Below are 20,922 nucleotides of genomic sequence, written 5' to 3'. Positions count from 1 at the left end.
GCGCACATGGACCTGAGCTCCCCTGCCTGCACTCCGTGCTGACACCCAGTCCCAGACTGGGAGCTGTCAGCATGTTAGTGCAGTGCTTTGCTATGTCCATACACACCAAAACTGGAATCAAGTATATGCTGATGACTCTCTCTCTCTCTCTTCTGCCAGCCCTCACCCCTGTTTTAGCCAGTAATTTTACCCTCTGACTAACCTGGTGCAGGTTGAGCCTCTGTAAATTGAGCTAACTTATCCCTCATGTTATTTCTTCATCCAGTCCCACCACTTGCAATTTCTGCCCAACCCATTTACTCCAGGTTTTGTTTTGGCCTGTTGCTCAAAGGAGGCACCCAGCTGTACGGTAATTTTTTTCTCAAGCTCCATTTCTCCCACATGGTGTACTCAATGGCTGTTCAAACTGGCAAACCATGCTACCGAGCACCACAGCCAGAAACGGTCTTGTGTGGCCCTGGCCATAGAAGGAAGGTGGAGATGAGATACGCTACAGTTCCCAGGACCCCCTGCTACTGTCTTCTCCTAAACTATATTGCACAAAGCAGAAAGGACCCTCTAAAGGGTATTAAAAAGCAGGAAGTGATTGCAAATTCAAATCCATGCAGGTGCCTTTGAATGAGAGCTTGGTCTTGCATCACACACCTGTGATATTTGGAAGCTTAACCCAGGCAAATAAGGTGTGGATATCTGGCTGATTGCATATTCAGACAGGCACCTGCAGCTATTTGGCACAGTGCTTTCTGGTTTGGAAGTAGGCACTCCGCACATACTTTACCTTCTCTGTGCTGTGCTTTTGTGGCTTTTGCCCCGAGCACTGTTGTCTCCAATTCTCATCTTGCAAAATAGCTCCCTAGCAAGGAATGGAGCCATACTTTACCTTCTCTGTGCTGTGCTTTTGTGGCTTTTGCCCCGAGCGCTGTTGTCTCCAATTCTCATCTTGCAAAGTAGCTCCCTAGCAAGGAACGGAGCGGTGCAGGAGAAAGCCTGGCTAGTTGGGACTCAGCTCTTCCTTGCCAGTTAAAGAAGCACCGTAATATGGGAGGTGCTGCCTTTCAGTTGAGAAGTAGCACTTGACTGTTGTGTTCATGTGTTGCTAAGCTTCCCCTGAGATGTCCCGAAGGAGGACAGATGACAGTCCAGTTTCACCCCAGAGCACAACTGCCAGCCCTGCAGCTTCTTTCTTTCTGTCTGTGTTTCCTACCCCAAATGGGATGCACAGGGGAGGATGCTTGGGAGGGGCAGAGAGAATGGGCGTAGCTGATACAGTATTGGTGCACGTGCCTGGGATCACATTGCGGGGAGAGGCTGTGTGTCACGCCGTGCCCACGGGCCTTTCCCCATCATGTGGCACCAAGTGCATGCACTGCTGACACATCCCCACGCAGCTACATCCAGCCCTGCTGCGTGTCCCCCAGCCTCTGTCAGTGTGCATCAGCCTGGCTCCGGGAGGACCGCAGACCCCAAGTGATCAGCAGAGAGGTCTGCGAGGTTGCTGGGTTACCTTCTCAGGCCTGGCATACAGATTCTCCTGCTGCGTGTTTGGTCCCATTTCAAACAACCCTTAACACTGCTCATTAAGGGAGTGCCTACAGTTTAATAGATATTGCTGCTAGAGATCTTCCCTCCCCCTACTATTTGGTCGAAATTATCCTGGAAGCATGGAGTCTTATGCTGAGACTGCCTGCAAGGATGCCATTTATCTTCATGGCGGGGTGCTGTGCTCATCTATTCCCTGAAAACCAGGCTGACACTTGCTCCCTGTAAGCCACCAAAGAGCATGCAGATGACATGCTAGCAGCTTCAATCACCGCTGATGGGGAATGGCAGGGACTGGAAGCAAAATGCTCAGTGTTTGTCACCAGTCCTGTCCCTGTCTGCTGTCCCAGCGCCCTTCGCCTTCAAAAACCTTCCCCTATCAAGTAATGGAAAAGGGATGCCAGGCTATTCTTGCCTGAGTGTTATACTGAGGTTCCCCGTTTCTTCAGATGTAGCTTGGTAACTTGTGCACTCTGAACTGCAGTAGCATTGCTAGGGGGAAGGAGAGTGGCTGGACTTACTAATTACATATGTAGGGGGACCTTTGAGGAGCCTTTTAGCCTGTGCAGACCTAGAGCTGCCTTCACTGAGAAGGCTCGTTTGCATTTACAGAACGAAATCAGCACGTGCCGTGCTGCTTGGAGAGGGTGGAGACCCCCTCCCAAGGCAGGGAACCTGCGGGCTGGGGGATCCAGCCTTCTCCATACCAGGGGACAGGTGTCTGGTTGGGACCTCCTTGTGGACCGTGAGTTGTGGTACCCAGCCCTGAGAGGGTGGCAGGACTCTGCTGTCAGTCTTTGTGAGCCAGCTGCTCCCTGTCTTCTCCATCATCCTGGTGGACAAGCTGGCAGCCAAAAATGGAGTCTTGCAGGCTAGATCCAGCCCTCCTCCCCAACCACCTGCTCCAGGAGGTTGTAGTAGAATTGCCTGATGGAGAGGAACTCAATGTCCCCAATATATTCATCTGTCCCCTGAGTGCCGTTGTGTGCCTTGGTGGCTTATTGAGGAGGTGATGCGTCCTGCTAGAGGGCAGCATGGCGTAGTCACACCAGTGTAGTGCTTGTACACTGTTTGCTAGGGTGAAAGACCATGTCTGGCTCCCCAGGTTTTGCCCTCCTGTGCTCAGCTTCAGCTTGTAAGCCGGTCATTTGAAAAGATACCAGGCAGTCTCCTGTTCTCTTCAGATAGTAGATGCTGTGGAGATGGTGAGAGCATCCCCAGTACTGCCCCCAGCTCCTTTCTGATCCTGCCCACGTGGCTGTCCACCCCCCCCCAGCTTTAAAAGAGGTGGTTCCTCTCCTTTCAGAACGTCATGAAGTTTTGTCAACATTTGCTATAAATAATACCGGGGATCTTTGTGCCCAAAAGCATAATTATTAGGCTCAGCTCACTTAAGTATGTGATACTGTGGAAGAGTGTCTTCTGGGAAGAGTAACTTTTCCTCTCATTTCTTTTTCAGATCTATGTCATTGACAGTGCAGATAGGAAGAGGTTTGAAGAAACGGGTCAGGTAAGTTTCTTACGCCCAGCTTCCTTTGAAGTAACTCAGTGCTTCTGAGTGCCCCTTGCTCACAAAAGTTAGGAAGATGATTTTGTTGTTTATGAGGGAAATTTGCATTTCAAGAGACTTGCCTTTCAACATCAATGCAGATTATTTTGGTAGATGTGAAACAAGGAAAATAGGTAGCCTAATTCCGTTTAAATAGAACGGTTTTCTTTAAAGTTATACAATAACAGCAAATGGAGCCCAATACTGAAAGCAAAAACTTCTCTAAGTAAGTCCTTTAAACCTTGCCAAACCAAGACCCTGAGGAATCCTATTTTCTTATTTACAAAGTTGAAATGGAAATCATATTGACTTGATTGTCTTTTGGATGTAATTGAAAAAAACCTAAGAACTCTGTAACTAGGACTGGCCAGAAAATAAGATTTCTGTTTTGCAAAATTTTGATGTTTTGTAACATTTTGTGTTTTAGGATGGAACAAAAATAGGACTTTTGAACTTTCTTTTGTAAAATTCAGAAAGTGACAGTGTCCCAAAATAGCTAGCAACAGATTTACCCCCAAAAAATGGGAGATTTAATTTAAAGCCCTCTGTTCTGCCTGATTTGAAGGAGGCACTCAATCTTTCGCCTCTCAAGTATCGTGGACACATCCTAACAGCATAACTGTTGGTTGTTCTAAGGGTGGGGAGAATTTTTCCCCTATTGGAGCTATTTTGTTTTATATCAGTAATTAAATATTCATTGGGCAAAAGAATGGGAGAGGAAGCAGAAGCTTAGAGCACTTGCCTGAGTCAGGTGGAGTCAGCCTGGACCCCTCATATTTCTGCAAACACTTTTGGTTTCAATAAATGAGCCATGTCAGATGAAAGACCTATTTTGTTGAAAAATTCCCAGCCAACTCAGTTTATAAGTCCATTCTCTCATCCTGGTTTCCAAACCAAACATTGCTTTTGGGGGGATGGAGTCAGATTTCCACTGCAGTTTAGCATCTCCCCAACTGCACTCATTTAATCCAAAAGTTTCTAGCCAGTAGATGAAAGATGTTAGGACAGTATCTGAGTATGAGACCTTCCTAGCTAAATAAGGAGCCCACAAAAATCTCATGTACCCATCTATCTGCAATGCCAGCAGTCCCTACAGGGTCAAGTTCTGCTGTGTTTGTCATATGTTCACATAGGGAAGTGACTTGAGACTGTGTGCTTGTTTCACATGAGGCCATTGCACAACCCTAGACATGAAGTATTTCAGCCATCGTTGATCCACTGCAGATCCACTCGGATTTGAGCTATTAGAAGAATTTCTTTGAGTCACCCAGTTTTGAACGAACAAACCCATTTCTCAAGATGCCACCCAATGTGTGCTGTGCATATGGAGCCAAAATCCAGCTAGTAAAGCTGATCTAGCTTGTCTTCAGCTAGCCAATACCTTCAAAACCATCAGCACTTTCTTGTGTGAGGGAGATATCCATTTCTGGGGGGAAAAAAAAAAGTCTTCTCCTGCTCAAATTGCAGCGTATAAAACTTGGAACAAAACCCTGAAACTCATTATTAGCAAAGGTATCAGGGCTGGTGTCATCAGCTGCTCAGGTACAAATGCCAGTCAGGCAATAACTTAAGACAGATTCCTCATACTGCCAATTTACATGTTTTTTGCTGTTTCATCAATTTTGGTCTCCTGGGAGCAGGGACTGGTAAAACACAGAGTTGTAGCCTTTAAGGCAACTGCTAATTTCAGACCAAGATGAAGATTTTTGTAACCTGTAATTGGAAGAAATAGCTTTTGAACTTTGGGCAGAGATGATTGTATACATTTTTGCTCTCTTATAATAAGATCTAGGTTTCACTGGAACACACTCTTCTAGCATTTGCCCTAAATATATTTCTAATTAGAGACAGCCACTGGTGGTTGAAGGTTTTCTTCCCTTCCCTCTCTCCATCTTCCCCCCCACCCCACTCCCTTGTAAATGATATAGGAGCTGGCTGAGCTTTTGGATGAAGAAAAGCTTAGTGGAGTCCCCGTGCTTATATTCGCTAACAAGCAGGATTTGCTGACGGCTGCCCCTGCTTCGGAGATTGCCGAGGGACTGAACCTACACACAATCCGGGACAGAGTCTGGCAGATCCAGTCTTGTTCAGCTCTTTCAGGAGAGGGAGTACAGGTGAGGCTCTGGAGCAGGCTTGCTGTGCCAGCAGGCCATCTGTAAGAGATTGTTGTCTGTTGATCTGCAGGGTGGGGCTGGGCCAGCTGCCTCACGGAGGAGGGTCAGCGCAGCCAAACCCTTGCAGCGCAGAATGCGGGGGGCATATGTCTCATTGCCTGTGCAAAGGGAAGGGGGAGCTGTAGGCCCTTGGGATCTCTCCATCCCCAGGAAAGGGGAGAGCAATGGCTTCCCCACCCAGGACCCCTTGGCTGGGCCAAATGAAGACACTGATTTATTTTAAAGAGACCGCTGTCAGGTTAATAATTTTCACAAAACAAATCATCTTTTACTATTAACCCCTTTGACTGTCTCAAGTGTGCAGTTTAGAAATCTCATTTACCTTCGCTACTAATGTCGTTTGGCGTTTTGCTCAACGCAGGCGCCAGAGAGAAACTGATCAATTTTTCTGATCCAGAGAAACGCAAGAGTTGCACACGGGGCAAGGACCACTTCTAATGGCAGCATGTGGGGCAGCAAAAACCCACCGAGGGGTCTGAGCTGTGTTCCTTTGCTGAACTGTAATAGCTGTGTCTTGGGCTCCTGTGCTGTAGCCAGTTCCTGCAGTATAGTAGCTCTTTGTAATGTAAATGGGACCAAGGTTTGTTTATTTCACTCTTAGGCTTTCCTGAATTAATGAAATATTTGCAGTGCTCGCAATCCCAGCAGTCAGGAGTACTCCCTTCACTGATATTTAAAGAAACAGAATGTTGAAGACATTCATCTTCATTGCAGTTTCAGTAAAACCTTATTTGCAGATGCTATAGAGCTGTTCAGGATAGTCAGGTCTCAAGCTGAGTATGAAGAGTCGCAGAAGAAGCCTGCAATACAGAATGGGCAGTAAAATGGCAGATGAAATTCAGTGTTGACAAGTGCAAAATAATGCACATGAGGAACAAGAATCCTAACTATGCACATATGATGATGGACTCAAAATTAGTTGCCATTACTCAGAAGCAGATTGTTGGGAACAGCAGCTTAGTGCTCATCAAAGGCCAGAGAGGAAAATCAAATGCTGGAGAATTATCAGAAAGCAAACAAGAAACATCCCAGAAAACATTTCTTTTGTAGCAGGATAAAGGCATGGTGGGCCCATACCTTGAACATGACATGCATTTCTGCCTCTGCCCCATCTGAAAAGATTTTTGTAGTAGTAGAATCATAGAGTCCAACAAAAAATTAGGTTGATGGGTCTTTAGGAGATCTTTAGACCAACCTCATGTTTAAAGCAAGGATAACTGCGAGTCTAGAGGACGTTGCTGAGGGCCTTGTCCCATCAAGTTATAAATATTTCCAGGCATGGAGATTGCACAGCCTCTCTAGGTAACCTCTTCTGGCTCTTAACTACCCTTATCAGAAAAAATACTGTCCATATATCTGCTCAGAATTAGGAGAGATTTGAGAATCCTCTGTCAAGAATGATCAGTAGCACAGAGTGGCATCTGTAGACGGGGATAATAAATAAATTAGGACTTGCAGCTTGGAAGAGAGAGGACAGAGAGTGGGAACATCCTCAGGATTTATAAAATAAGGTATAAAAATGTCAGATAGACTATATGCTTTTTTCACGTTGTTAGAGGAAAGGCATTCCTAATGAAATAATCAGACAACAGCTAAAAAGAAATAAAAGTAAGTGCTTCTTTGCGAGTTGTGTAATTAAATTGTGGATCTCATTGGCACAGGATGTTGTGGAGACCAAAGGTACCAGTTGGTTCAGAAAAATACTAAGTGAATTTCTGAAGGAGAGATCTGCAGGCAATCACTGACCACTAAGATCTGGAGGCAGCTTTTGAATGAGGAACAGCTTGAGCCATGGACTGGGAGGGAGGAACAGAGCAAGGGAGATCCTGTTCCTACATGTTCTTTCCCTTGGCATCCAGAAGGGGGATGCTGGTCTGGATGGACCGTTGGTCTGACCCAGTACAGCAGTTCTTCTGATTTAAAATTCTTAACCTGATGTTTAGACCTAAACATAGTAGATGGTGTCCTCCAAAGGGCCTTTATTTAATTACCTAAGATACAAATTCAGCTGTGTTGCAGCCAATCTCATGAAAGGCTTCAACTCTAATCTTCATTTTGAAGTGGTGGTGGTGGAGGGAAATGCATTCCACAATGGCAGTGATATTAAAGTCCAAAGAAATGTGATCAAGAAAGTGAGGGTGCAGTTCACAGAGTTGCAGGCAGGCCTAGCTCACCTACTTCCCTCCTCCAGGCCCTCTTCTAGTTTATGGAAGTCCAAGCAAGCTCTCCAGCTGCAAAGGGGCAGTAAACTGGCAGATGAAATTCAGGGACAGGTGTTGGATGTGGAAGAACTAAACAATAGAAAGTGGCACTTTCTGTTTGTGAGCTTTGAAAAATGCCTCCTCCTCAAGCTGATCTGTGGGCTCTCTGGAGTGGGCTGCACCCTTCTTCGTTGATAGCGCCTTGTTACTGTGCATTCTCTTTGAAGTACAGTGCATCCCTATACATTCAATAGAATAAAATACGCAGCCCAATACCCTCTACCGGGAAAATGAAATCTGCTTCTGCATTCACTTCCAGAAAACAGAAGACAAGAGCTAAATAAAAGTATTTGCAGGTCTATGTATTTTGTTCATCATGCTTATCTAAACAAATTAATTTAGATGCAGGCCAGATAACATCCCGCTGTGTTGTCCGCAGTCTCATTGCCCTAAATACTGCAGCTTATTCCATAAATGATTATTGCAGAAAGGTCAGGGAAGTTGCAAACTCTCTACAGCTTAGAGAAAAAGAGCCCCTGTATTTCTCTTCTGCTGTATCTCCAGCTCTGTCAAATCAGACAGCAAGAATGCCAAGCTTTCCCTTTCCTTGGAAATTCATTGAGCAAAATGGTTTGGGAGATGGCTTTTAAACTAAACCTGGATCAGCCCAGGAAGAAACAGCGTCTTCAGTCCTGGGACCCTAAGAAGAGGTCAACATGCTCAAAATTTAGGGGAATCAAAGAAGAATTTGTTTAAAGAGTGAGGTTAAGAAAGATGTTTTTGAGGATCGTGGTACACACTATCTCTACCAGTGGCTCAGAACGGGAGCTCTCTATGTGTAGTTAAATCTCAGGTCACTGCTTTAAGGACTTCTTTGAGAAATGACAATGAGTGACAGCAAAATAAATGAAGACGTGGAAGCATCAGGTATTCAGAATGAAAGCCAAGGAGCAAGCATGCTAACCGTCGCTGCTGATGGAATATATTAGCTAGAGTAAAATTGGAGACATCGCTGATGGATTTTGCAAGGAAGAGTGGTGGCATATCTAGTACTGAGTACATGCAGGAACAGAGTTCATAGGGGAAGATTTTTGTGATAGCTTGAAGGAGCAGTGAGCAAAGATAAATAATGCCAATACATGAAGGAGAAATAGTTTGAAGGTCATTTAATTAGTTTAGCTGCTAGCACCATGGTGTATAGAATTGGGTAGTTAAGACTGGGGATTTCAAGGTTAATGAGATTAGATTATGGTTAATAGAATGATATAAATTTAGAGAATTTAACTATTATTTGAAATGGGTTATTTAATAAAACTGTTAATTAAGGAGGGAATCCATATTGTCATCTTCTCTTTTAAAATTAACCGTTGGGGACTCTGGAAAAGGGGCCCAGCAATGTCCTGGGCAGGCTGAGAAGAGAGGTGACTGGGTTAACTGGAAACCCCATGTAGTGTCCTCTGGACGCCAGCTGGTAGCCCCAGTTATGCCAGCTGAAGACTTCATTACCTCCTGACTGTAACTGTGGGCAGCACTTGTCTTGTTAATCAGACTTCATGGTGCCATTGAGGGAGGAGTGGCATCCCTCATGCTTAGAGGCTTTTTCAAGCAAAATGTCTGCTTGGTCTGGTTTTGTCCTTCAGCTCTAGTTATGCAAGCAGGAAAGCCTTTTCTCCCCACCGCAGCCATTTGGGCTCTGCCTCTGGAGCAGAGTCCTGCACCAGCTTACACCGAGACCCTTGCACAGGGTACAGCAAGCGAGGGAGGTGATCGCTGATGTCAGCAGAGAAACATAAGGGAACTGTTGCCTCACAATGGCTCTCTGGTGCCACATAGGCTCTCTTGGGGTTGTGTTTTGTGGCCAGATCTCCAGCTGTAGTCCTTGGTACACAAAAGCTATGTGCATTCCACCCTGGCCGGCCGGGGTGGGGTGAAGGGTGGCAGGACTCCTCTGCTTTACAGCCTGCCCTCTTGCTGGAGGTGTTATTTAGGGGCCAGGGTGTGTATTAAACATGACTCAAGGCTTTGGACCGGTCTGTGCTCTGCAGCTTGTTTCTTGTCTGAAGCAAGAGCCTCCGATCAAGGCAGCAGGAGCTCAGCCTGCCCCGAGGAATCGTCCTCCAGAACGATGCTGCAGCGTATTGTGTCTGGAGTCTCCCAAGCATAATGGCCCCCTGGAGACCATTAAAAGCCAGTGGAACTGAGAGTAGCCAGTAAACTTCCCTAATTTATGCCAGAGCTGGTCTGGCCCAAAGGACTGTGGGAATGGCTGAGCCGCCTTCTCCTCCCTGGCTGTTTCAACCCAGTTGAGAATGAAGCCCAAGACTTAAGTTACGCTGATGCTGCGATTCAGCACTTTCATAAGGGCAAGATTCAGAAAGGACCCCCCGGCAATGTTGTATCCTCAGAGCTAGGTTTTGTCTTAAAGATGCCTTAGCCAAGGCAGGCTAGATGGGGATCTTCCACATCTTAACAAGGTTCTGGGGCTACTTGTAAATGTGATTTAAAACCAATTTCCATGACTGCAGCTCTCCTGGGGCAGGCAGAGCCATTGCTTGTTGAGGAAAAGCAACCATGTTTCCACATTACAGGGCAAAGCCTTGTGATTTTTAAGCAGGGTAAGAACGGAGTCTACAGCGCTGCATCAGGGATACGACGTCTCAGAGGACAAAAGAAAAGCTTGCACCCAGGCAAAAAACAATGGATAATGTACTTGCGGGAGCCTGCAAAAGCCAGCCTGTATGATGACTGGAGGTGCAGAGAGATGACAGATAATGAAGGCACAGCCCTAGCTGTGCAGAGGGAGAAGAAAGTGACAGTTAAAATAACGCATACCAAAAATGCTAGAGATGGAGAATTTTGCACTTGCCTGACCCAATTTGTTATGGCAGACAGAGGATTACATGAAAGGATTAAGCTTTGCTGTCCTTAAGGTCACGTTAGGGGTCACAAGTTTGTGGCCTTGCCTGATCCCTGGCTTGCAGGGGAGGAGAAATTGGGAGGCTTTTTATGGGGCGAAAAGGACTTGTTAGCTGTGTTTGAAGTCAGATTACTTCACTCCCATAGCCGCAAAGCTGATAATGCAGAGAATAAGCAAGCAGTGGGCTAATCTCAAGCAGGACTTTTTATTTCTCCTGGGGAAGGCTCTACCAGTCCTTTCCCAAAGGGCATTAGAGTACAACTCCCTTGGCACAATAGCAGATGTGACTGCAGCAAGGCGGGGTTGTGCCGAGCAGCATTTCTCTGCAAGGAGTATTACCCTCTTCCCTGGAGTTCTCTCTCTTTGCTTTGGTAAAGTTTACTAGCTGCTTGTTAAGGAGCTAAGAGAGGCAAAGCTGAAAGATCTGAAATCTTTCCCTGGCTAAGTTTTCCCAGGGTTGACTTGAGGCTGGAATACTAATATTGTATCCGTCTCCATCCTCAGAGTACCTGCCAATGTCTCTGTGTCTCAACAAAGCAGCGTGAGGACATCTATCAAGATCTAAATGTTACTGTAGGGATTGTACTTTCTGCACAGAGCCATCTTTTAAGCATGCAGATATAGAGACAGAGTGTGTAGGGACAAAGGATGACAACAGTTGACTCCTTGTGGACTTGACTCTTTCAAGCTCCTTCCCATGTGCCTTCCCCATAGCAGCTCTTTGTGTTTGTAGCAGCTTCCCTGGATTTCTCTATCTTGCCAACCCTCCGTCCTGCTTCAAACCTTAGGTAGAAAAACTGCAAACGTACCTTTTAGTTTCTTTCGCTTTCCATTGCATTTGCTATTCTCCAAAGCATTTGGTGACACTGCAGAACACATGCCCCCCAACAAAGTTGCACCAGAAGCTACAGATGTAGCTGCGTTGTCGCTGAAGATGAGGAAGGTGTCTCACGCATAGCTCTTTGATACAACACATGTAGAGCTGAGCATGTTCGTTTTCCCTTTATCACTGTCAGGCAGGGAGATATTTACAATTAAATGTGATTTTTTTCTGTCAGTTAACTCATGCCAGAAGAGAGTTTTTAAAATCTATTCCTGCTTTAAAAGTTTGGTGACCTACTTACGTATTTCAAGCCTGTTTGGAGTTCACCTTTCCTCTTGCATTTTGCTATGTCATTCTTTTGCCCTCGTTACATGCTTGATGCAGCCAGGCTCCCAGCCATGGTAAATCCCATCATAAACTCTGCTTTATGACCCTTGCTGCACTGGTGCTGAAACAGTCTGTCTTTCCCCTTCCCGAGCTCTCAAATGGCAGCAGGCAGAGTTTTAATCACTGTGAATTCAGGTTGTGGTCAGATTAGGTAGAAGATAGGATGGGTGTTTGTTGTTTTGCAGTGAGGTATTGTTTCTGGGATTACTGTGCTGAATAGCAGAGGGTGTCAGCTGATATTTATTACTTTAAGCTGTCTCAGCTGTTCTGGTTCAGCAAATAAACCTACATTCAAAATGAATGAGGAGCTCTGCTTGCCTTGTATGCCATGATGTGTGCAAATGTGATTATTGCTTCCGAGGCAGGGGAAGCTGAAATCATTGTGGGAGCATTTTTAGTTATTTATTTATTTTTACTCTTTGCAGGCAATCATGCAGATTTCTACAGCACACAATCAAGCCAAAGGCTTGACACCTCTCCTCCTAGCCCCATTGTTAAGCCCTGGCATTCCTAATGCTGGGAATCACTCGCTCCCTCTCTCTCTAAAGTGATAAGCTTTAAACCACGCTATTGATTGCTTAAGGCATTACATGTTTTACACCTAGGTTATCAGTGTTATTGAAAGGGGAAGACACAAAGCTACTGGGCCTTAAAATGAATCTACTTCTTTTCCCATTTGCTCTGAGGATTTCAGACAATTTGTTTTACACTGATCTCTGCTGTGGAGATACATAAATGAAACTGGAGACATCATCCCTCCCCAAGGTTGGAGTTAGAAGTGTTATTAGCGTAGGGCCTCATGTGCACCCCAGGACAAGCTGGGCTCGCTTATTCTTTATTTAACGCAGCAACAAGGGCTGATTTCAAAAGTTGCTGCTCCCCTTCAGATAAGAAGTGTCACATAGCGCAGCTATCAAGGTGAATTGGTATTTTCAAGTGAGAACCTCTCTGCTTCTGATTAAGCCCTGAGGACTCCCTCTCTTCTCTCTTAACTCTTTAGCTCCCCTCCAACATGGCCACCACCTTCGTGGCTGAGAGGCAACATGGAGGCACGGTGGTGGGTCTCAGCTCACCTGAAGGGCCTGCCGTGCTGTGCCTTTGGCCGTCTGTCCTTGGGGCAGCTGAGGTCTGTGGCAGCCTTTTGGCAGTCTGGGGACAAGGGCATAGGAAGCCAGCAACACTGCTACCACGGGGCTAGCAACGATGCTGGCCCAAAGGCTCTGGTCTGTCTTAGGGTCTGTCGTTTTAATGATCCAAAAATGACCATTGAACATAATACAGTGAAATTCCCCCTCCAGAACTCCAAGGTGACGTTTGCCCAATTTCCAAGCACAAAGATGTGCCACTCTCCTCTCATCCACAAAACCTTACCTGCCTTCTTTCTGCCCTGAGCCTCCTTGTCGGCAGAGATACCTTGTAGGCAGGGTAGAGGTAGTGGATTTGACGGGACACAAATATGAGGAGACTGTGTATCTTGCACTCCGTTCTGCACATCTCACAACAGATAAGTGACAGGAGCAGATAAAATGTCGCTTCGCCCTTCCATAGCATATCCCATTCTGGGATCTCAGCAATAAACTCACGACTCAGGTATTCACGGCAGAAGTGTTACTGTCCTGCTTGCAGTGGTCAGAGATGTCGCACACACGTTTTTACGGAAATACCCTAAAGAGTATATCGACCTCTTAAAATGTGACCACATCTATTCTCACTGAACCCCTGTGGGACCCCTCGGGGTCCATTTTCTGTGGGGGCCCTGAGGCACAGGGAGCAGGGTCCAGATCCAGTTATTTCAGTGGCTTTCGTGGATTTGGATTTCAAGGCTTGCAGCTGAGCAGAGAATTAGAGACGTATTCTTAATAGGGAGCTGACTGTATAACAAACAGCCCCCTAAAATCCACGGTCTCAAAGATAAGATGACTTGCCCGAGGTTATACAAATCATCTGTAGCTGAACCTGGAACTGAGCCTTCATCTGCCACTGATGTACCTTGACTGCAAAGTGATCCTTCCTCAAAGGACCTACACATAGCGACATGATGAGATGATGATACTTTTATGGTCAGATGAAAGATTTAATAACCTCTGTGTGACAACATCTACCGAGCAATGAAGCACTTGTTTTTTTACCCACGGCGTTTTTGGGCACAGAGGGCAGGCGGGGGGTAGATGAGGAGGCAGACCACGGTACTTGCAGAATGGCAGTCGGGTGGGATTGGGGGACTCCTTTTCCCTTCACTTGACTAACATTACCTTTCTCTGTCTGAAGGACGGCATGAATTGGGTGTGCAAAAATGTCAATGCTAAGAAGAAATAAGGCGTTCTGAGCTGCATGGAAATGGAGGAGCGGTAGGAGCAGAATTCCAGCCTGAAAACACTAATTTGCTGCTTTCTGACCAAATGTTTTTCCATCTGTGCACAGCTACAGCTGTTAAAAGAAAAAAAAGGAAAGAGAGTGAAAAAAGGGAACAACATCGGTTAAAACCTACTGCTGGATTTGGAACTTGACTGCTCTTTAGTATCGTTTTTTTATCCCAATAAAGGAATTATATATTTCCTCCCTATGCATAAATAGTACTAAATGTCTGATTAGCAAGCAAGTTTGTAAGCAGAAGCAAGACTGTGATTCAGTGTGGAGCAGAGGGAGTGGTGAGTTACTGTAGTTGCTTAGCTGCATAGGACCTGCCCTATACATGCGGGTTTGCGGTTGCTGAGGACACGCTCAGGTGTCAGTCACAGCTTCCCCTCAGTGACAGATAAAATGCGGTTGTGTTACCAATTGTGGGTAGTTTCTTAAAATAAAGCTGCTAAGGAGTCATTTGTGTAATGAGGGTAGAAGACTTTCACATATTCCTATAGCCATAAAAGAGGAGTTTGATCATAACGAGGCACTGTTGCATTGCGACACCGCCGTAGAAGGGAGAGAAGGGTTATATGTGTATAATTGAAGCTCTTTACAGTTGGAATAATGCAGGATGAGCGTGCCTAGGGCTTTTCTCACAGCTGAAGGAGAATTTAGCCCAGCATTTCACCTTGAGCCAGCAAAAATGTGGTTCCTACGTTCAGTAAGTTCCATATGTGAGATTAGTCTTGATGTTGAACAATCCCTGTTGATTTTCCCTTGATGTTAAGGTAACTCTGCAGCAAAATGCAATTAAGCCCATGATTACTTTCTAGAATGAGATACCAGGTCCCAGGTTTCCTTTTTGAAATGTGCAAAATATATTCTCCTACACCGCTTCCTCGGCAGGCCTTGCCTAGCCCTGTGGCGGACTCGGGGGACTGCCCCGTGGCGGGCTGGCTGCCCAGGGCCTGAGGTCCCCCCAGCCCGGTGCCGGCTACAGATTGCCCTGGTGGAGGGTGGGAAGCCTGATGAACGGCAGATGGGAAGCACTCTTTAAAACGAGGATTCATTCTTCCCTGAACTGGCTTTCCTCTAAAAAGATGCAGTCGCTGAAATAGGGAAGAGAATGTATTTTCCACCTCCTCATGCCCGATTCAAATCTAGCCCCAGCTGACAGTGAGCAGGAGTCATTAGCACGCCAAAGCAGCCATGTCCTGCATGAAGTGAGCTTGGTGACTCCTGGGCCAGTTTCTAATGCACAGATGGTAAAATAATCCCACTGCCCTGCTTGCCAGCTTTGTTTGCTGCCTGCCTGCGAAAGGCCAGAGAATGACTAGGGACTGCATTACCCCTTCCACCTCTTGGAGATGGACCGGCGGGCAGTATGGGGAAAGCTGCGTGTACTAAAGCATGTGGCTTTACCACGCGTCAGCGAGTTGACTCATGGACCCAGGCAGACGGCTGACACCCCTGGAGCTCCCAGCTCTTTGCTCCTCCCTTCCCCTGGACGTCTCCACCTCACGGCAGAAACATCTGCACTGTATGTGAAGCAGCCCCTGGCCGCCTACGCGTTACAGCCCGGCAGATTAAAATCATCTGGGGCTGATTCCGGGTCCCCCCATACATCAGGATGTACAGTAGCGGTTGATCTACGTGTAGTTCAGCTGTCTTTGCTGTGGCTGGGGGCAGAGGGACAGCTGGGACAGCAACTGCTTTAGCAATCCAACTTTAATCTCCGTGCGTCCGTGAGTCAGCACCCTCTGAGTGCATCTGTCTCCGGCACTGAGACAGGACATGCATGCCGGAGTAGCACAGCCTTGCTTTAAAAACCGGATGGCTGGGAGGGGGAAAAGAGCAGGCTCAAGTGAGCTGTTAAGCAGTTGCTAATGGTGCAAAGTGACACAGCTCCAGCTTTGCTGGATTGAGTAAGGAGTCGTAAGATGAGGAGAGATGTTCATTTAAACATAGCTCGTTCAGTGACTCCCTGGCTGCATTGGCTTATCAGGAACCCCAGGAATCTGAGCACCACATGTTCCTGGGTCAGCCCGAGGAGGAGAAATGCATCCCAGCATCGCCTTTTCCTTGCAATGAATGCATTTGCCTGATGCAAGCGCTGTAAAGAATTGCAGCCCTTTCTTGAAGGCATGCTTTGTGCTGGCTGAGTGGCAGAGCTTTGTGGCAGATACTCCCGAGCTTTGGATTTGCCTGCACTGCATGCCAGGTGCAGAGTGAAATGCTTGGGTACCCCTCCTCTGGCCCAGGCAGGACAGAGCAAGGTCCCCCTGGGGGCTCGGGCATTGATCCTGCTCACTTGCGAGGGAGCTGAGTTGGTGCTTCCCTGCTCCCTATTTTTTTACCAGTGGCAAACTTACCTGTGCCACAGTTAGCTTTCCGGATCCGAAAAGCATCCCAGAGGGTAATTTGGCCTGGGTTTTTTTTTTAGGCTCACATTGGTTAAACTTGGAAATGTGTGTAAAAGAAATATTTAGTAATTTTCCTATCGCTCCAGTTTGGAAGGAAAAATTGCCTTACTGAACTCAGGATCCAGAAGTGTTTGCTGGCTCATTCGTTATGTTTGCGTGTAGCTACGTGTATTGGTTGCGTGCATCTGTACCAGCCAGAGCTTCACCTGTAATCCAGTAGATGAATTTGGTTCACCTGCGCCAGGTGGTAAGAGAGGAAGACCGTGATAGAGCAAGCCATGCTGGGAGGATGGAGGTGGAGGGTTAAAATGACCACGACTTAAGTAAATCACCCTGCAGTGGTGGCCGTAAATGCTCCTTGTATTGTAAACATCTCTCTGTGCATCGACCTGGTGAAAATGTAAAAGGATTTGAGGTTCCGTTCACTTGCCGCTCCTTACCTGAATGTGTTTACATCCGCTATACCCTCCGCAGGGCTCTTGTCCCTCGGCAGCACCTGGCTAAATACCACCTGTAAAACTGGCTGGGGCCAGCCAAAATGCCGTTCAGTGAAACCCCTACCCCTCTCCCAGCCCTTCAGCTCCTGTTTGGTTTATGGTAACTGCATACGCGAGGCTTTGTCCTTCCAACTCTGTCTGCTTTGCCCTCTTTTAAGTGAGATTCGGGGGAAGCAAACTGTCTCATTGGTATGGGTGGAGCTCTGCCACACATCGCATCGATTCATAGGGTTTTAAAGTCAGAAGGGACCGTTACGCTCCTCTCTCCTGACCTCCCGCATAACACAGCCCATTAAAGGCCACCCCGCCGGCACGGGGACTTGCGGTTGAATTAGAGCACCTCTGGTAGGAAGACACCCGGCCTTGATTTAAAGGCTCGGAGTGACAGACGGATCCGCCCCAGGCCTCGAGAAGTTTGTCGCAGGGGTTAATTCCCCTCCCGCGGGGAGTTTGTCTTGCTTCACTTTCACATCATTAAATCTGGTTTTACCTTTGCGATAGATGAAAGATGCCTCTCCTGCCCCTTTGTGTTCTCTGGAGGGGAGAGATGATGGAGAAGTGAAATTTTCCAAGGGCACATCAGGAAACGTGGTTCCAAGCCCCTGCTCCGACCACGAGCGCTGGGCGCGGGGACTCGTGTCCTCCTCCGGCTGCGGCCGCCTCCCCCCGCTGCAGCGCTGACGGAGAGTGTCTCTCCTTGCCCTCGGAGAATGCTTGCCAAAGCCTCATGCAACCTTCTCCCGGTTTTCCCCCTACCAGTACTGCCTCTTGCATGTTAATGACTTCTTTCTCTGTCAAAACCATAACTTATCACCAGATTATTTTTTTTATTAAGTGTACTGGGATGAGACCAGCCCACTCAAACCCACCCCCTGCCCCACAAGGCTCTTTCTTCTGCAAAAGCAAAAGGTGGCGGCTGTTGCATTCCCTGGGCCGGCCGGCCCACACAAGCTCTTTCTTTTATGTTCCCTTTTTGAATTTCACCAAAAAGGGGTATTTGCAATATCTGGTCATGTTGTTACTCAGTGTATAATTTAGATGTCTTTGTCAAAAAAAAAAGAAATAAATTAAAATTTAGTAGAAAGACGGCTTGTGTTTGGGGGTGATCCTTCTTCTTCGACAGGCTCATTTTTCCAGCGGTCGGTGGAGGACTGCCTCTTCCCAAGGAGCCGCCAGTCAGTCCGCGAAGCTGCTCTTCCACCGCTCCCCTCTGTCTCCCCCTCAGAGATGGTCGCCGGTACTAGAAGCGGTCAAAACTGTTGGAAGAAGCCTTTTCCCTTTGGATTTTCACTAGTCCAAAACTATCAGAAAAGCCAGCCAGCGAGAGAGGCAAACTTTGGGAGGATCTTCCTGTTTCAAAAATCATTTTGTAGGTTAAAAAAAAGCCTGTCACGAAACACGTTCCCCACCGACCTGGCAGGAAAAGAGAAGGGGAAAAAGAAAAGCAGCAAACGATTTGGGCCTGGTTCAGTGAAGCGGGGTTTGGAGGGGGTTTCGAGGGAGGGAAGCGAATTCTGGGGTTGTTTCTTTCCAACTAATATTTGACTCATTACTGTTCCTGCAACACCGGGACGGGCCAAAAAGCGAGAAAGTGTTAGAGCTCTTGAAAGCATCAGCTCCCTCCCTGCACGGCCAGGATGCCTGGAAGGCTGTCAGAGCGCTGGAAAAAAACATTATAGATGGTCACACTTAATTTCTTTTCTCTTTTTTTTTAAGGCACGCTTTATACTGAGTCCTGGTATTTTTTCAGCAAAGTAGGAAATACTTTTTCATCTTGTTTGCCTAATGGATTGGATGTGAAAAATATTTCTCTGGCAAGTGAACACCCTGAGAGTTGTTTGACTTGTCACGACATTATGTATCGGCCCCCGCGGCCCCCTGCCCCTGAAGCCGCCGTGCTTCCCCTCTCCTGTTGCTGTTTACGGTGGGACACGCCGTAATTTATGGCGAGGCTGCGTGTGACCTTGCATGCGTCTGCTCGAACGAACCGCAGCTCCCTTCCCCGCACAAGCCCCGCTTTGCATTCAGATGATGAATTTAGTGCTCCCGAAAGGACGAGGAACCGAGTGGATTGGATGTGGGGAGGGGAAAAATAGAAAACGGTAATAATCCACAGCCTGAAGGAGAAATAAACACTGAGATTTTTGTTCCTCTTTGACCGGTATTTCCCTGTTGTTTACGGCCTCGCACCCCCTGGACGACTGCCTTTATCAGAGCAGAGAAATCGTCTGCGGCCGCGGAGCCGGAGATTTCAGCCTTCGCGTTCTCGCCGCGTGGGCATCCCCCAGCCCTGCCGTGCTCTGCCGGGGCACGCGTCGGCAAGGGGCAGCCGGACCGATGGCCACGGCGGTGCTGCAGCCGCGTTGCCCACCCACCCGGGCACCCACCCAGGCACTGCACCGAAGCTTTTTAAATTTTCTTTTGTTTTGTTTAAGTGGAAACAAGCTCGCACCGCAGCCTTGTGATTGGCTCCTGGCTAAATTGCAGCTTCGGGCTCACTTGGCTGAATTTGGGCTTGTTGGATTTTTTTATTGCAATCTGTTCACTTATTTCCCTTCCCAGCATCGACTGGAAGCGAAACTCCTGTAAAGCTGCAGTCGGGCTGCGCCCGTGCTGGGGGACGCCGTCAAAGGCTTGCTGGGAACAGCACGGGGTGGGGGTGGGGTGGGGGGGGGTGTGCCCCCTCCACATTTCCTATTTAGCTGGCTGACTGAGATGAATATCTGTATCCTTTTTAATGGGAAAAGGAGAAAAAAATAAATAAAATCCCAGTCGTAAGAGGAAGGGTTGGAAGGAGCCCCTCTGCTTGCAACGTGCCATGACCGCACGGCTCTGAGCCGCAGCCCTACAGGCGGCACGGCCGGGCAACCAAACACAGCCCCGAATAAATAATCCTACAAGGAAGGGAAGCGGTCAGGTAGGTTAGGCCCCAAGTCTGAGCTGCATTAGGAGCTGGCAGGAACGCCCTGCAAATAAATCATCCGGATGAGAGGTATTTTTAAATAGAAGTCGTCCTTGCTGCTTGGCTTTGCAACCTTTATTTTGTGCTACCGATGGGAGCCGAAGCCTGCAAGCTTTAATGCTTCTCTGGCTGATGGAGGGAACCGGTGGGGGTTTGGGCTGCCAAGGGGGACACGGCCGGGAGAGCGGGTCCCCCCACACCGAGAGCATCGCCCATGGGCTGGGGACACCATGCAGTCCCCAGCCTGCGACAGCTGCATCCCTACTGACCAGGCAAAGCCTGGCGTCTCGGGGTGGCCGAGCCAGCTGTCCTGCCCCGGCTCCATCACCGTCCCTGATGTCAGGCAGGAGGATTTATATGTATTTTGAGTTCATTTTTATAGCTGGCACCTGTGAGGCCAGCGCCAGGCAGAGATAACCAAGGGGGCCACGCTGCAGGGGGCCAGGACGGTGGTGTGGGCATGGAGAGCTGGTCTGGGGGAATGGGGAAACTGAGGCACGGCTACCCCTCTGCACCCGGGGGTGGCACTTGGGTCTGGGACCGGGCAGGGGGCCGGGGCTGGGGCTTGTGGCCACTTTCGGAGCTAGGGCAGGAGCTGCAGCTTTTGCAGCCCCGTGGAGGCTGGGGGGGGGGACACGCTGAATCTGGCGCATTCAGCGCGGCACAGCTGGTGCGGGCTGTGGGGCGGGGGGGCTGCAGTTGCTCCTGACACTTTTGCCTCTGAATGTGATGATAAACTCCCTTTCCCGATTAGCGCTGATCCCTCTGCCTCCAAAACAGTTGGCCCTAATGAACATACGGCCCAACAGCTGTAAGCGGTTATACATATGCATGGATATATATATTTATCCCCCCCCCAGCCCATCCATATATACTGGAGATCACAGCTGTTGCTATTCTTCCTTGCAATGCAGATCAGACGCTCTCTCTCTTTGGAGTCTTACTTGACCTATTTTGCAGGCGCAAGATTTTTTGTGATGATGATTTCCCCAGTTGGTGCTTTTGATTCTGCCTGAAACATCTTGATTGAAGGCAAACAATGGCAGCTCCGGCAGCCGGCAGCGCCCCGCACCCACGCACCGCCCCGGCCCCGCCAGCCGCCACGCG

At 47.9% G+C, this 20,922-nt stretch overlaps 1 protein-coding gene across 1 annotated transcript in view; it reads left to right on the top strand.

The window, feature by feature from the left end:
* Positions 1–17,942, top strand: part of ARL3 (ARF like GTPase 3) — a 32,357-nt gene extending 14,415 nt beyond the window's left edge. Inside the window, exons 4-6 of the mRNA XM_076338923.1 lie at positions 2,999–3,049; positions 5,017–5,202; positions 13,859–17,942. Of these exons, the coding sequence (XP_076195038.1) occupies positions 2,999–3,049; positions 5,017–5,202; positions 13,859–13,906 (285 nt within the window). The 3' untranslated portion in view covers positions 13,907–17,942. The remainder of the gene's footprint in view (positions 1–2,998; positions 3,050–5,016; positions 5,203–13,858) is intronic.
* Positions 17,943–20,922: the final 2,980 nt, after the last annotated feature.

This window comes from Aptenodytes patagonicus, chromosome 5, assembly GCF_965638725.1.
Source record: "Aptenodytes patagonicus chromosome 5, bAptPat1.pri.cur, whole genome shotgun sequence".
NCBI lineage: Eukaryota > Metazoa > Chordata > Aves > Sphenisciformes > Spheniscidae > Aptenodytes > Aptenodytes patagonicus.
The sequence above is the reverse complement of the archived record's forward strand: the minus strand, read 5'-3'. Positions and strand labels throughout refer to the sequence as shown.